Here is a 17500-nt window from a genome sequence, read left to right as displayed (position 1 = left end):
AGGAGAGGAGAAAGAGAGGAAGGGAGGGAGGAAGGGGGCGAGGGAAGAGAAAGAGCGGACGAACGTGCGGACGGAAAGCCAAGAGCGAGTGTTTGGCCGACCGCTGGGATGACCGGTGCAGATTCCATCATGGGCAGATCCCCCCCCCCCCCCCCCCCCCCGGCCCTGACACTCACCACACCGACTCCCTAACGCCAGCTCTGTTTGTGTTGGGCCCAAGGTCCGGGCGTGAGAGGGCTATGATGGTGATCGGGCACAGAGAGAGAGAGAGGGAGAGAGAGGGAAGGAGAGAGAGAGAGAGGAGAGAGAGGGAAGGAAGTGCTGTTCAGTGTGGCAGAACAGCACTTCTTCACCACCGCTCGGGCTTGGACAAGCCTCTCAGCCACTCTTAACTCCATAAACCACATCCACAATTCATCTGAGGAGCGATGGAGGGAGAAGGAGAGAGAGAGAGAGAGAGAGAGAGAGAGGAGGGAGGAAAAAGGTGCTTATGGTTCATTTGATCTACAGTGGAGTGAAACATGGGGAGTGTGTTTTTCTATCTGCTTCACAGCCAGACCACCAGTGAGCTGAGCACTCATATATTAATAGACCAGGGGAAAATGTGTCTGTGTGTGTATGTGTTTGTGTGTAGGCATGTGTGTGCGTGTGTGTGTGTATGCGTGCATGTGTGTGTGTGTTTGCATGGGTGGGTGTGTGTGTGTGCGCGTGCATGTGTGTGTGTGTGTGTTTGCATGGGTGTGTGTGTCTGTGCATGGGTGTGTTTGCATAGGTGCGTGTGTCTGTGCATGGGTGTGTGTGTGTGTGTTTGTGTGTGTGTATGTGTGGAAAACCGACCTCACTGAGAGGTGTTCATTAGTTGAATATTAAGATCTGTTATCAAGGCGAGACCTGCCCACCTGTCAAGTCTCGCCGCCCCACAAACGAGGGTGGGCGGAGCCACGGACACGGGTGGGCGGAGCCATGGGAGGAGGTCAACTCTGTGAAGCTGGGAGGGCGGGACTGGAGGGTCGGGCGAGACCCGCTGGGCTGATTTTCAGGAGTAAACTGGACGCTTGCGCCTAGCGTCCACTAGGGGTGGGAATTGTTAGTGATTTCATGATTCGATTTAATTTTGATTCTTGGTGTCACAAATTGATTTCAAATAGATTATTGCCGATTTTATTTGATTTCCGATTTGATGAGAGAATTTTCCACCATTTGACTGCAGTAACCCATTAAATACAGTAACCATTAAACACAGTAACCCATACAGAGGGTCCCGTAATGGCAGGGGAAACACTGAAATACATCCCAGCACAAAGTTATTGTGAAAACAGGATAAAAAAATGTTTTTATGGATTTAAAAATCTATTTTACGGAATTTGTGAATCGATCCAAGAATCATCAAGAATAGAATTGCAATTCTTGGGGGCGCCCGCCCCAGTAGCTCACCGGGTAAGGCACGCACCATATGAAGGCTAGTCCTTCACGTGGCGGACCCGGGTTCGATTCGACACGTCCTCCCCTCTCTCTCTCCCACGTTTCCTGTCTCTCTACACTGTCCTATACCATTAAAGCTGAAAAGCTAAAAAATATCTTTAAAAAGAATAGAATTGCAATTCTTACATTAGTCATTTTTTTTCTCCACCCCTAGCATCCACACTATTCAAACCTTTTCCTTCCAGCCCCTAAAACCGACACCCTAGTGACCCCGTTTTAGCTTGACAACTCTGGGATTGCATTTCAGTCTGGACGGGCGGAAGGGGTTAACCAATCACAGGCATCGCTGACATTGTTACCTCCCCCCAGCGACAGCGCAGGGTGAGAGGTCATGTTTTTAGTGGCGTGTTCGTCAGTTTGTTCGTTTGTTAGCAGGAGTACGCAAAAACGACCAATCCTCTCATTCTCATTCTACAGTAGCACCTCCCTTTGCTAGTCAGCAACCAGACTACATCCTTATATCCCTCACATCGCCTCATGTTGCGTTGAGTACATAATATAATCTTTCAGTGCGTGTGTGTTCGGGTGTGTCCCTAGTTCTATCTAATTTTTTCCCCCCCAACAAAACCCATTTCACAAATCACAGCAGCTTAGGGTGCCCCCACCAACACCAGCACCCCTCCTCTCCCCCCCTCCAAAAAATAAACGGGTCGCGAACCACAATCTCCAGATACAGTCGGACTCTAGGGCGAACCACAATCTCCAGATACAGAGTCGGACTCTAGGGGCAAGTAGCAACCACTGCTGATGGAAAGCTTTAATCCTTTCTCTGCGAAACCCCTGTAATCTCCTTCTGTACGAACGCGCTCTGTTATTTCTGAGAGTGTTCTGTTAGGTAATGAATCCCTTGAAACGCTCCCCACCGTGGATATGACAGCACAGCGCCCCGTGCTCTCGCTGCTCGGTTCAGAGGGGACGAGAGAGAGACAGAGGGGGTTAAACATCCGTGCAGGGGTCAGTGTGTGTGTGTGTGTGTTTATGTACAGTACAAATTCTTATGTAGTGAGCATGTAATTGCGTTTGTTGTTTGTGTGTTAGTGTGGGGAGCGGGGGGGTGTAAGTATATGAGAGTGTGTGTGTGTGTGTGTGTGTGTGTGGGCTGTCATACCCTACTATTACAACCTGCGCACATGTCTACAAACAATCCATGAGTCCAATCCTCAGGAGCACACATCACCTCTTAGCCAGCCACACACGCACACACGCACGCACACGCCCACACACACAACCATAAAAATTCACACATGGTCTGTTGTTGAATGGGTTGTAGATGACTCAACAAGGCTGAGGTGTGTGTGTGTGTGTGTGTGTGTGTGTGTGTGTGTGTGTGTGTGTGTGTGTGTGTGTGTGCGCGTGTGTGTGTGCGTTTGCCCGGTGGAGGGCTGTGTCTGGGGGAATAAGACAGAAGGGTAGGGCAGTGGTTTTGGGCCGATATTTCCGTTGAGACCTTGAACACGGTAACCTCTTTCTCCCTCTCCACCCCCCCCCCCCCCCACCTCTCTCTCTCTCCCTCCCTCCTTCTCTCCCTCCCTCAGATCTCCTCGTGGTTTTACAGGGCCCGGGTCGGAGGCCCCTGGCTTCCCAAGACGCCGCTGTGCACCGTGAGCTGCTGTGTGTTTTAACCAGCTAGGCATGGAAACACCATAAAAATAGCCCCGGCTTTTACAGCCTCTTGGACCAACAGTAGGAGAGCATGGCCCCCATAGACGCCGCTCGCAAGGGGAGCTCGGCCTGCCGGCCAGCTAACCTGGCGCCGTCGGGGAGGTACACACTCACGGCCATGTAGCGGTAGGACGTTAATACTCTAGTACTCCCTACAGACAGACGTTAATACTCTAGTACTCCCTACAGACAGGTGTTAATACTCTAGTACTCCCTACAGACAGGCGTTAATACTCTAGTACTCCCTACGGACAGGCGTTAATACTCTAGTACTCCCTACGGACAGGCGTTAATACTCTAGTACTCTCTACAGACAGGCGTTAATACTTTAGTACTCCCTACGGACAGGCGTTAATACTCTAGTACTCCCTACGGACAGGCGTTAATACTCTAGTACTCCCTACGGACAGGCGTTAATACTCTAGTACTCCCTACAGACACACGTTAATACTCTAGTACTCCCTACAAAGAGACGTTCATACTGTAGAACTCCCTATGGACAGATGTCATACGTCTGATCTCTCTTGTCCCCTACTACAGTGTTGTGGTGTCAAGTCACCAGTCGTTTTGCTGCTACAGGTTTTGAAGAAATATGTTTTCTCTCAGAACACAGACGTACTTCTTGTTTCTCGTTCTGCAGTCGTACCTTTGACTGTCCAAAGGGAGATGGAAGTAGGTGATTACTGGGAAAAGGACACTGTGCGAGAAGACTATTGCACCGGGGACCCAAGGCCAAGAAATGTATATTTAGGATTTAAAGCCTAAAAAAAAAAAGTATGAGTATTACACAGATTATGACAGAACTCACTGGGGGGAACTAATGCCGTTATGAAATGGAGCTCCCGTAGGGTTGGTGGCGCTTCACTAATGCCCAGAATCACCCCTGGCTGAGGGAGGGGGGGCAGGAAAAGGCTAGCAGCTACTGCCCCCCCCCCCCTCTAATCCTGACTGACTGTGACACGGTGGACAGCCCTGCAGCTGGGCAGAATAAAAACATAGAGAGATAGAAAGGGATTGAAAGCACTCTGTCACACTGCACTTATAAGCACAAACACACACACACACACACACACACGCGCGCACACACACACTTACACAACAACACACACACACCCTCTATCTAGAGCATACAGAGACAGGGACTACATCGACGACTTATGTCTGACTGGGACACCGGACGCAGGCTAACTGAACACACACAGAGCCCCAACACCCTCACACAGAGCCCCAACACCCTCACACAGAGCCCCAGCACCCTCACACAGAGCCCCAACACCCTCACACAGAGCCCCAACACCCTCACACAGAGCCCCAACACCCTCACACAGAGCCCCAGCACCCTCACACAGAGCCCCAACACCCTCACACAGAGCCCCAACACCCTCACACAGAGCCCCAACACCCTCACACAGAGCCCCAGCACCCTCACACAGAGCCCCAGCACCCTCACACAGAGCCCCAGCACCCTCACACAGAGCCCCAACACCCTCACACAGAGCCCCAACACCCTCACACAGAGCCCCAGCACCCTCACACAGAGCCCCAACACCCTCACACAGAGCCCCAGCACCCTCACACAGAGCCCCAGCACCCTCACACAGAGCCCCAACACCCTCACACAGAGCCCCAACACCCTCACACAGAGCCCCAACACCCTCACACAGAGCCCCAACACCCTCACACAGAGCCCCAGCACCCTCACACATCCAGGCCCAGTGAGCGGAGGAGGGTGGTGTATGGAGGCTGGTTAGCACAGGGTGTCTCCTCTTGGGTTCAGCATGTGTGTGTGTGTGTGGGAGGGGGGCAGCTTTATGACACCACAGCGATCTTCATAGTGGCACAGCTGTTCGCCACTTTCCATGGCTACGGCACGTTCAACAGGCTATTAATTACAGCGGCGTGTTGCTAAACACGGGTTGGGTTTGCGGCCGATGGCAGCGGCGTTTACCAGCGCCGCTCGCTCTGAAGGCGCGCCAAGCTAACATCCCCTCGCTGAGGTCCTGCTTTAACTAACACAGGAGGTGTGGGCCTTCATCTCTGACCGTGTGAGAGTGGAGCAGTGAATGGACAAAGAAAGAAAGAAAGAAAGAAAGAAAGAAAGAAAGAAAGAAAGAAAGAAAGAAAGAAAGAAAGAAAGAAAGAAAGAAAGAAAGAAAGAAAGAAAGAAAGAAAGAAAGAAAGAAAGAAAGAAAGAAAAAGAAAGGATGGAGATAGTGAGAGACAGAGAAATGGTCGCTTCCTCTAATGCCGGGCTCATACTACAGGACTTTTGGACCGATTTATCCCCGATTCAGCCCTCGCGACAATCAAAGGAGAAATCTGATCTGGAACGTTGATCTGTAGCGATGTCCGGCCCAGATGATCTTGTAATATGAGGGGTTTACAGATCCAATCTTAAACCTCCCGATCGGCTCACAGACCCATAGGGGCGGCCCCGATAATATCAAACATGTTTGATATTTAGATTATTACCTCACTACTTTACAAGCGGTGAGACCAGTAGTTCGTTGCTCCCTCGGGCACGATACTATCCTGTAGTGTGTGATGAGCCGTCATTTTCAAATCTTGCTGTGTGTGCTTGTTTGAGATACACAAGAAGAACATCTGTTAATATTCTCCTCATGTGCGTGATACAAACCGATTTTGAAATCGGTTAGGATTTTTAAAATCCTGTATTGTGAGCCATAAGAGCTCTGAGGCTCTTGTAACTGACCGAGCAGCGCTGCTGTAATCTACCGGGGGCGCAGCGGATTCCTTGATTCTTATCAGTGGCGTGATAGAAACGAATTACTGAGAGAGAGAGAGAGAGAGAGAGAGAGAGGGAGAGAGAGAGAATGGGAGGGGAGACAGTGTGTCTAATTTCCATGTCCACATAGCACAGTCTGAAACCATTCTCTGAATCAACCTCACCCCCCCCCCCTCCCACACACACACACAAGGAGAAACGGAGGCCCTCTTACACACACACACACACACATAGATATACACACACCCAGTCACCAACCCTACCATCAGAACCTGGGTGACCTTCAACACTAACGCTAATAATCAAGGTAAGAAGCTTGGGACAGAGGTGAAACACGCACGCACGCACGCACGCACGCACGCACACACACACACACACACACACGTGCTGTTAAAGACGACGCTTCACAACTCGCCTTCAGCACCATCCTGTAATTATACCACTAGGAATAGAACCCTGAGCCACCGCTGTGACAGAGCGCCAGACGCACCGAAACTGGCGTCCTCCGCTTCACCCCCCCACCCCCCCCCCCTCTCTCTCTCTCTTTGTTGCCCCTCCAACATATACAGGCTGTTGAGGTTTGTTATGTAAAGGGTCAAAGGGTAACTGGTCTGTAGCGAGCAGCGCCGGGCTCCTCAGGACGCTGGCGAGATTCACGCTGGGCTCTTTGATTCCTCGGGCTGCAGCGGTCGGCTCCGCTCGCTCACCGTGGAGAGAGACCCAGCCAGGCCTGGAGTGGCGCGCTAGCTAGCGCTCCCTCTCACACACACACACACGCACAAGCACACGCACACATGCACGCACACACACACACGTTTGGAACGGTTCACCCAGGCCTGGGCGAAGGGCGGCTCGTAGTAGGGTTGAGTGTGCTCCCTCACACACACACACACGTTTGGAACAGTTCACCCAGGCCCAGGCGAAGAGCGGTTCCGGGCTGATCTCAGAGCCCGAGAGCTCTCTCCCCATTCCTGTGCAGAGCAGAACGCAGGCGGATGCGTCGGAGGCTCCGAGAGGCTCGAGGTATTTTTTGGGATCGTGCGGCTTTTTAAAAATATTTAATGACGACAGACTCGCTGAATTACAGCGTGGAAGCGAGGAACCGGCCAGGCAGCGAGGAACCGGCCGGGCATCCTGACCTCGTTAGAACCGCCGCTTGTTTGCGTCTTCTGGGGTGCTGCCGCCCCGGGAGCACGGCCATGTCGTAACTCACAACACTTCTAATGGGTTCTTCAGATTCGCCCTGGCGTAAATGAGGTGGTTACGCACACATGTCATTATTTGGGAGTTAGGCCTGACAGGTGTGAGGGGGGAGAGGGGGCGGGGCTGGTGTTTGATGTCGACAGTGTGCCCCCCCCCCCCCCCCGTGGTGATCTCAAAACACACAGCTGTGGGGGGGGGGGGGGGCCTTGTTAACGGGCCGCGGGGGGGCTCTTAGCTCCATGATTTAAGGGCCGCCTAGAGATGGGGAGTGTAGTTTTCCGCGGAGAAGAGATCGTGGAGTCTTCTGGGACAGATATAACTATATGTCCCTTTCAACAAACATCCCCCCTCAAACGTCTTGTGGGGGGGGGGGGGTCGCTCTGAAAAAGTTCTGCTCTCTCTCTCTGTGTGTGACCTTCCTCTCAGTTAAGATCTGAGATATTTCGAATGGGACCAGGGTGAGCGCGTTCTTTCCTGAAGCCGCCTCATAAAGATGAAAGGCGGTCACGGTTGGTCGTCGCGGTGCGGATGACCGGAGCGGCGGCACCGCGTCTTTATCGCCCCGGCCGTGCGTCCAGCCCCGCTCTGCGCAGATCACGGGCCAGAGGTCTGGAGGAGTGAACTCTGGGTGACCAGGGTGACCCGTGTGCGCCACCTGGAGGCGTCCCGAGGTTTGAAGAAGGCAGACTGAACCGTGGTCTCCCATCTGGCTGTTAGCTTGTCAACTTCTGAAAAGTTGGTTGTTTCTCTGCTTAATGCAGGGAAGAGGACAGATTAGAGACTACAGGAGCAGAGCTGAAAGCAGAGTTGGAGTCACTGAACTCCTCAGTTCAAACTCATGTGTCCCTGATAGGCCTGCGTCCAGCCTGAGGGTATCAGTGTGTGTGTGTGTGTGTGTGTGAGAGAGAGCTGGGTGTGAGACTCATATGCCAAGGGAGTCTATGGTATCAGTGTGTGTGTGTGTGTGTGTGTGTGTGTGAGAGAGAGAGAGAGAGAGAGAGAGAGAGAGAGAGAGAGAGAGAGAGCAGCACAGTGCAGCCTGAAGCACATGAAGGATTCCAGTGGCTGGAGGTCACGGTCAGACCATCTCTCAGCAGTTCCTTTATTACATGTACTTGCAGCAGACTCTCACACACACACAAACCCACACACACACACACACACGCACACACACCAACACACACACATGTGCACATACACACACATACTAACACACACATTAGAAAGAAAAGAGAGAGAGAGAGAGACAGAGAGAGAGATAGAGAGAGAGAGAGAGAGAGAGAGAGAGAGAGAGAGAGAGAGAGAAGAAAGGAAAGGGTTTACATAGTGTTTTAACCGTCAGGGACCGTGTTGTGACACAGACGACAGCGTGTCAGATGAATTATAGTTCCTGACCCCAGAAGCAGACACTTCAGACTCCAGTAACCCCTCTTATGTGTGAGGAGACAAGCGTAACCCAAGACCTCACACGCCCAAGGCTGCTCTTAGGGGTGGCAGCCAGACATCAAGGCCGGTGTGTGTGTGTGTGTGTGTGTGTTTGTGTGTGTGTGTTTGTGTGTGTGTGTGTGTGTGTGTGTGTGTGTGTGCGCGTGTTTGTGCGTGCGTGAATGAGTGAGTGAGTGAGTAAAGTGACCTCAGAAACACAAAGGGTGTAAGAGAGTGTGTGTATGTGTGTGTGCGTTTGTTAGTGCTATGGTTACTGTATGTGGTGTTGGCCTCCCCTGGGGCTGCGCTCACCTGCAGCCTCCACACAATAGAGGCCGATCGGCCGACCGGACCCTGCGGTGACGGCAGCACTTGATCCCACACTGGGGGAGCGCCAACCTTCCCTCTTATATACTACACACACACACACACCTCTCCACATCACAGGCCCACTCAGCCCCACCCTGGGTGCCTCTGTGAGGGTTACCAGGGATACCAAGGGTTACCAGGGGGATAGCACAGCCACATCAAAGAGACACGCCGCCCGGAAAAAAAACACTGCCGTCTGTCACTGCGCCTGGATCGGCCACACTCAACCTCCCTCAACTACCCTCAACTACCCTCAACCTCCCTCAACCTCCCTCAACCTCCCTCAACTACCCTCAACCTCCCTCAACTACCCTCAACCTCCCTCAACCTCCCTCAACCACCCTCAACCTCCCTCAACTACCCTCAACCTCCCTCAACCTCCCCAACACAGCGCCCAGATTAGGGTTCTTTGCATTCAGAATAAACACTGTGTTGTGTGCGTGTTTTCACTGTCTCTGAGTGCGCTGTGTGTGTGTGTGTGTATGTGTGTGTGTGTGTAAAGTGTGTGAGTGAGTCTGTCTGTGCGGTGTGTATTTGCGCACTGGGTGCACGTGCCTGTGTGTGCTGTATGTTTGTGCTGTGTCTGCACAGTGTGCGTGTGTGTGTGTATGTGTGAGTATCTGTACATGTGTGTGTGTGTGTGTGTGTGTGTGTGTGTGTGTGTGTGTGTGTGTGTGTGTGAGTATCTGTACACGTGTGTGTGTGTGTATGTGCGCGATGTGTGCGTGTGTTTGCGCTGTGTCTGCACTGTGTGTGTGTGTGCGCGCGTGTGTGTGTGTGTGTGAGTGTGTGCGTGTGTGTGTGCGAGTGTTTGTGTGCGAATGTGTGAGTGTGTGTGTGTGTAGCCCGTCCTAGCGCTATGCGGTACATACTGTCCTCTCTGTACTCACCACTGGGGTTGAACTGCATGCAGGATATGGGTTTGTCATGGGCTGGGAAGTGGGCCACCACTCCCTCTCCATCCGAATCCTCACTCACCAGGACCTGCAACACACACACACACACACACACACACAAACACACACACACTCGGTCATTCACCACAGCAATAACATGCACAATATGGGACTTTCCAAGTTCTCCAAGCCTCTCATTTCGTCTTGACATATTTCAACAGCGCTACCCCTACAAGACCGTCTACAACACTACCCCTACAAGACCGTCTACCACACTACCCCTACAAGACCTTCTACAGAGCTAACCCTACAAGACCGTCTACAGCACTACCCCTACAAGACCTTCTACAGCACTACCCCTACAAGACCTTCTACAGCACTACCCCTACAAGACCGTCTACAGAGCTACCCCTACAAGACCATCTACAGAGCTACCCCTACAAGACCTTCTACAGCACTACCCCTACAAGACCATCTACAGAGCTACCCCTACAAGACCTTCTACAGCACTACCCCTACAAGACCGTCTACAGAGCTACCCCTACAAGACCATCTACAGAGCTACCCCTACAAGACCGTCTACAACACTACCCCTACAAGACCTTCTACAACGCTACCCCTACAAGACCTTCTACAACACTACCCCTACAAGACCTTCTACAACACTACCCCTACAAGACCTTCTACAGAGCTACCCCTACAAGACCTTCTATAGCACTACCCCTACAAGACCTTCTACAGCACTACCCCTACAAGACCGTCTACAGAGCTACCCCTACAAGACCTTCTACAGCACTACCCCTACAAGACCTTCTACAACGCTACCCCTACAAGACCTTCTACAACACTACCCCTACAAGACCTTCTACAACACTACCCCTACAAGACCGTCTACAGCACTACCCCTACAAGACCATCTACAGAGCTACCCCTACAAGACCTTCTACAGAGCTACCCCTACAAGACCGTCTACAACACTACCCCTACAAGACCTTCTACAACACTACCCCTACAAGACCGTCTACAGCACTACCCCTACAAGACCTTCTATAGCACTACCCCTACAAGACCTTCTACAGCACTACCCCTACAAGACCGTCTACAGAGCTACCCCTACAAAACCGTCTACAACGCTACCCCTACAAGACCTTCTACAGCACTACCCCTACAAGACCATCTACAGAGCTACTCCTACAAGACCATCTACAACACTACCCCTACAAGACCTTCTACAACACTACCCCTACAAGACCTTCTACAGAGCTACCCCTACAAGACCTTCTACAGCACTACTCCTACAAGACCATCTACAGCACTACCCCTACAAGACCTTCTACAGCACTACCCCTACAAGACCATCTACAGCACTACCCCTACAAGACCTTCTACAGCACTACCCCTACAAGACCTTCTACAACACTACCCCTACAAGACCATCTACAGCACTACCCCTACAAGACCATCTACAGAGCTACCCCTACAAGACCTTCTACAACGCTACCCCTACAAGACCTTCTACAACGCTACCCCTACAAGACCATCTACAGCACTACCCCTACAAGACCGTCTACAGCACTACCCCTACAAGACCGTCTACAGAACTACCCCTACAAGACCGTCTACAGCACTACCCCTACAAGACCGTCTACAGAACTACCCCTACAAGACCGTCTACAGAGCTTGTGCCACAAGTAAGCTACAGTCCACCAACACCAGTTCGTACCGATGCCTGTGTTGGAGCACTGGGAAGCCACACTGCGGTGAATAATGAGTGCTGCCCCCTTGTGGACAGACAATAATTATCAATCCCCTAAATTATCTGAAGCGCAGGCTTGCGCTCCTGCAGTGTCAGATGCAGGTTCAGATTCACATTCAACGGCCGAAAACTCTGGTCTGAGGCAATTTTGGAATGAAAATGAAGCGGTCTGATTTAGACATTCCGTGTTTAAATCCTACGCAAAAGGCTCACGACAAGACTGGCGTTGTGAAACTACTGTAGGGTCTGCCAGACTCCCCGGTCAGGTCCTGCATCGCCAGCCTTCAGAAGACCGTGGGGGGGCGGTTCTGTCTGCAGTCTAGTGGCTGTGTGTGTATATGGTGTAAACTCCTTAGGTCATGAACAGAGATTACAGATAAGTCCAGACATGAGGCCAGAGAGAGACAGAGAGAGAGAGAGAGAGAGGCCCAGAGAAGGAACAAGGAAGAGAGAGAGAGGGAGGAAAAGAGAGTGTGTGTGTGTGATAGAGAGAGAGAGAGAGAGAGACAGAGAGAGAGAGAGAGAGAGAGAGAGAGAGAGAGAGAGAGAGAGAGAGAGAGAGAAAGAGAGGCACAGAGAAGGAACGAGGCAGAGAGGAAGGGAGAGAGAGGGGGGGAGAGAGAAAGGGTGAGAGAGAGTGAGAGAGCGAGTGAGAGAAAAAGGGAGAGAAAGAGAGAGGGAGAGAAAGAGGGAGACTGAGAGAGAGAGAGAGAGAGAGAGAGAGAGAGAGAGAGAGAGAGTGAGGGAACATGCAGTGATAAATCAGGCCCCAGTGTTACATTAAGGACTAGGGGTTTGAGCAGTTTTAATAGGAGCCAGTCCAAACAGAAAACAGCCTCCCCAAACCGAGGCCTTTCTCTCAGAGGGACCAGGGGGAGAGAACAAGGCAGGAATGGCTGGGTGACAGAAACCAGACCCTGTTTATTACAGCGCAGGCGGACACTGTTGTTCTGTGAGGGAATCCTGCTGGAGCCCTTTGAAATAAGAATTAGTGTCGGACTGGGGGGCTACCTCTGGAGGGTAAGCCTATTATACAGGAGTAAGGGGTGTGTGTTTGTGTGTGTGTGTGTGTGTGTGTGTGTGTGTGCCAAGAAAAGGTCACAGCAGGGTCTGCTACGCCCAAACGAGGGGTTGACAAACAAGGAGCTGGTCAGGGCAGAGCCGCTCCGGCGACCGGGTGGAGGGACCGGCGGCATCGTGACAGCCCATCCAGAGACGCAGCACTAAACTATTTATTGAAGTCACCCAGAAATCCCCCTTCTCCTCCTGCTCCTCTCTCCTCCTCCCCCTCCTCTCATCCTCCTGCTCCGCTCTCCTCCTCCCTCTCCTCCTCCCCCTCCTCTCATCCTCCTCCTCCTGCTCCCCTCTCCTCCTCCCCCTCCTCTCATCCTCCTGCTCCTCTCTCCTCCTCCCCCTCCTCTCATCCTCCTGCTCCGCTCTCCTCCTCCCCCTCCTCTCATCCTCCTGCTCCCCTCTCCTCCTCCCTCTCCTCTCATCCTCCTCCTCCTGCTCCGCTCTCCTCCTCCTCCTCCTCCTCCTCTCATTCTCTTCCTCCTCCTCCCTCCTCTCCTCCGCTTACCCCTCCTTCCCGCCCTCTGCTGACGGTCAGGGTTCCTGTAAAGCGGCCAGTAACACTGTGCTTCAGGAGGGAGGCTGTGCTGACCACTGAGAGAGAGAGAGAGAGAGAGAGAGAGAGAGGGAGAGGGAGAGGGAGAGGGAGAGGGAGAGGGAGAGAGAGAGAGAGGCGGGGAGGAGACAGCTAGAAGGATCTCTGGTCACTACTAAACCGGCCTGGTTTAAAGAATCATGGCACTTCTACAGAAGGCATTCATATCCCCCTTCTCTATCCAGCTAGCGGTGGTGATGATGATGATGATGATGATGATGGCAGGGAGAGCTGAAGACACCGGACGGGATTCCCACCATACCACCTTTTTTTATTTTACCTCAGCCCAATTTTTCCGTGGTAGGAGCCAGCGAAGGGAGACAGAGTTTAGAACCTGTGACTCCAGCTCAGACACCGTCCTCTCTGTCTCCCTCCCTGAGTAACTCCAGCTCAGACATGGTCCTCTCTGTCTCCCTCCCTGAGTAACTCTCTGTCTCCCTCCCTGAGTAACTCCAGCTCAGACATGGTCCTCTCTGTCTCCCTCCCTGAGTAACTCTCTGTCTCCCTCCCTGAGTAACTCCAGCTCAGACATGGTCCTCTCTGTCTCCCTCCCTGAGTAACTCTCTGTCTCCCTCCCTGAGTAACTCCGTGTCTCCCTCCCTGAGTAACTCCGTGTCTCCCTCCCTGAGTAACTCCAGCTCAGACATGGTCCTCTCTGTCTCCCTCCCTGAGTAACTCTCTGTCTCCCTCCCTGAGTAACTCCGTGTCTCCCTCCCTGAGTAACTCCAGCTCAGACATGGTCCTCTCTGTCTCCCTCCCTGAGTAACTCTCTGTCTCCCTCCCTGAGTAACTCCGTGTCTCCCTCCCTGAGTAACTCCAGCTCAGACATGGTCCTCTCTGTCTCCCTCCCTGAGTAACTCTCTGTCTCCCTCCCTGAGTAACTCCGTGTCTCCCTCCCTGAGTAACTCCAGCTCAGACACCGTCCGCTCTCTCTCTCTTCCCCGCCTCTCACACTGACTCTGCGCTCACACGTATGCGTTTCAGGCTTCAACTTTGACGCTTCTCATTCACGTTGAATGGAGCGGCATCATGCATTGCCGAACGGAATTGTGGTTGCGTTGTGGTTCAGTTGTGTCGCGTTGCTCGTGTAGCTTGCGTTGAGAGTTGAGAAAAGTTCATCTTTTGAAGCGTTACCGCATCCGTCAGCCAATGGGCTTCATTCATGAGCCGCTGACGTCACAGGTTGTTCATGCCTCTCGTCCGCCGCCATTAATCAACTGTTGTAATGTTGTCTGTACGCCGGGTACTATGTCACTTATTAAAATGTTAACAGTTTTTAAGGCGAGAAAGTAACTATGTAGATTCTCAAAATGTAATCAGTTTATCAAAATACCCCCCTCTTGACTTGTTTTGAGAGATTGCTGGCTGGTGCTAGCTACATGACAGGCTATACTGCTTAAAAAAGTCATTTTGGACAATGTGATTGGTTGTTGTTGCGAGCGTCAGACCCGCCCACTCACAAGCGCCAACGCTGAAGCTTCCAAAGCGTATGTGTGAGCAGCCCGTGAGGGAGCAGAGAGAGAGACCACTAAAGCAATTATTATATATTTTTTTTAAGTCAACATGTATAGCAAGGCCTTCGCGTCCTGTGAGGTCGCTGCGAGGTCGCTGCTCAGGCGCGGTGTGTCTCTTCGTATGTTGCCGCAAAAACGTGCGCCAACGGTGCGCGTGTGTGTGTTTACTTGGGTCAAACCTGATGAAACAGAGGTGGGAGAAATAAGAATGGGGAAATGTGCTCCGATTTAACCTTTGTGGTAAGGTGTGTGTGTGTGTGTGTGTGTGTGTGTGTGTGTGTGTGTGTGTGTGTGTGTGTGTGTGTGTGTGTGTGTGTGTGTGTGTGTGTGTGTGTGTGTGTGTGTGTGTGTGTGTGTGTGTGTGTGTGTGTGTGTGTGTGTGTGTGTGTGTGTGTGTGTGTGTGTGTGTGTGTGTGTGTGTGTGTGTGTGTGTGTGTGTGTGTGTAAAACGGCCTTGTGTGTGGCAGGCCTTTAGAGACTCTCAGAGTGAGCCAGGACAGCTGATGCTAAGAGACGTGACGACCACCCGGTTCCATTGGTCTACAAAGCAAGGTTGCTTCTCACTGCAACTGAAACCCCTTATGAAACACAATATATTGCGATATATTGGAAAATATAATGTCATATATCAAACAATACATTTCCAATATATATATATTTTCCAATATACTGCAATATATGAAAAATATATTTTATATTATTCTGTATATTTCCTCCATATATTTTATATACTATAATATATTGACAGCTAATATATAGGGGAATATATTTTCTTTGCATAAGGGATGTCGCCGGACTGATTTTAGTCTGGTGGAAAAGTCTGAGTTGAGGTGTTCAGTACTTCGTGGCTTGCGTTTGTGATCCTAATTCTTCCGACTGAATATAACTGAACAAGCTACCAGTTAGCGCACCGTAGGCAGTGGCACTCACACACACACACACACACACATACACACACACACACACACACACACACACACACACACCTGTCCTTCTCCGACAGCGTGCGTGTCGATGACGGTGACGACCCCAGGGGCGTGCGGACTGCGGCGGGTGGCGCTGTGGGGCGTGGCCTCCTCGTCCGGGGTGGCGGCGGGCAGCGAGCCAGCCAGCTGGGTCACCACCTTCCCCACCATAGTAAGACCTGTCTTCAGGGTCTGGAGAGAGAGGGAAAGAGAGGGAGAGAGAGAGGGAAAGAGAGTGGGGGGGAGACAGACGGAGAGAGGGGGGGAGAGGAGAGAGAGAGAGAGAGAGAGAGAGAGGAGAGAGAGGGGGGAGAGAAGGAGAGAGAGGGAAAGAGAGAGGAAGAGAGAGGGAGAGGAAAAGAGAGACAGATGAGAGATAGAGAAATCAACTTATTTGTCTTTTAATTTGAATCTGTCTTAATATGTTTAATTCACCACTGTACTGAGAGTTGAGACTAAATTGCTAAAAGCACTTGAAATAACATTTGATTTGTATCTGGACCGAGAGAGGAATTCTGAAGTTTCAGTATGAGTTTTCACACTGTAATGCTGAGGAACACACACAGCTTTCCAGGACAGCAACTTCAGCAGAATACACAGGATTGTGTGTCATTCACAAAACAGAATATGGCCAAGGTCTGGGTCAGGTCTGTCCAGTAGGAGGCCCAGTGAGGTCTGGGTCAGGTCTGTCCAGTAGGAGGCCCACTGAGGTCTGGGTCAGGTCTGTCCAGTAGGAGGCCCAGTGAGGTCTGGGTCAGGTCTGTCCAGTAAGGGGCCCAGTGAGGTCTGGGTCAGGTCTGTCCAGTAAGGGGCCCAGTGAGGTCTGGGTCAGGTCTGTCCAGTAAGGGGCCCAGTGAGGTCTGGGTCAGGTCTGTCCAGTAAGGGGCCCAGTGAGGTCTGGGTCAGGTCTGTCCAGTAGGAGGCCCAGTAAGGTCTGGGTCAGGTCTGTCCAGTAAGGGGCCCAGTAAGGTCTGGGTCAGGTCTGTCCAGTAGGAGGCCCACTGAGGTCTGGGTCAGGTCTGTCCAGTAGGAGGCCCAGTGAGGTCTGGGTCAGGTCTGTCCAGTAAGGGGCCCAGTGAGGTCTGGGTCAGGTCTGTCCAGTAGGAGGCCCAGTGAGGTCTGGGTCAGGTCTGTCCAGTAAGGGGCCCAGTGAGGTCTGGGTCAGGTCTGTCCAGTAAGGGGCCCAGTGAGGTCTGGGTCAGGTCTGTCCAGTAGGAGGCCCAGTGAGGTCTGGGTCAGGTCTGTCCAGTAGGAGGCCCACTGAGGTCTGGGTCAGGTCTGTCCAGTAGGAGGCCCACTGAGGTCTGGGTCAGGTCTGTCCAGTAAGGGGCCCAGTGAGGTCTGGGTCAGGTCTGTCCAGTAAGGGGCCCAGTGAGGTCTGGGTCAGGTCTGTCCAGTAAGGGGCCCAGTGAGGTCTGGGTCAGGTCTGTCCAGTAAGGGGCCCAGTGAGGTCTGGGTCAGGTCTGTCCAGTAAGGGGCCCAGTGAGGTTCCTGTTGTTGTACAACGGATCCCAGCACCGGGGAGACAGTGGAGGAGCGTCGGTCAATATAGTTGACTGGAAAAGAGCTGCGCTGGTGGTCAATAGACAATCGCCAGTCACTCAGTCTGGGTGCAAGTGTGTGTGTGTGTGTGTGTGTTTGCGTCTGTCTGTGCATGCTCCAAAGTGTGTGTGTCTGCCACCCCCCCGCCACCCGGACCCCTCTATACAGATCAATGGCTCCTGTTTGGCCTAGCGCTAAGAACTCCAACTGCAGTGATTAGAAAACACATTAGTGTTGATCAATTAGGAGCCAAACGCGTCGCTGAATAATTGAT

The 17500-nt window shown here is 52.2% G+C and overlaps 1 protein-coding gene across 1 annotated transcript in view; it reads right to left on the bottom strand.

The window, feature by feature from the left end:
• Positions 1–17500, bottom strand: part of bcas3 (BCAS3 microtubule associated cell migration factor) — a 304635-nt gene that overhangs the window by 244557 nt on the left and 42578 nt on the right. Inside the window, exons 12-13 of the mRNA XM_084443162.1 lie at positions 15706–15876; positions 9778–9871 (exon numbers count right to left, since the gene is read on the bottom strand). Coding sequence (XP_084299288.1) covers positions 9778–9871; positions 15706–15876 — 265 coding nt within the window. The remainder of the gene's footprint in view (positions 1–9777; positions 9872–15705; positions 15877–17500) is intronic.

The sequence above is a fragment of the Borostomias antarcticus genome (assembly GCF_949987555.1).
Source record: "Borostomias antarcticus genome assembly, chromosome: 1".
Classification (NCBI taxonomy): domain Eukaryota; kingdom Metazoa; phylum Chordata; class Actinopteri; order Stomiiformes; family Stomiidae; genus Borostomias; species Borostomias antarcticus.
Note: the sequence above shows the minus strand (reverse complement) of the source record. Positions and strands in the feature narration are given on the sequence as shown.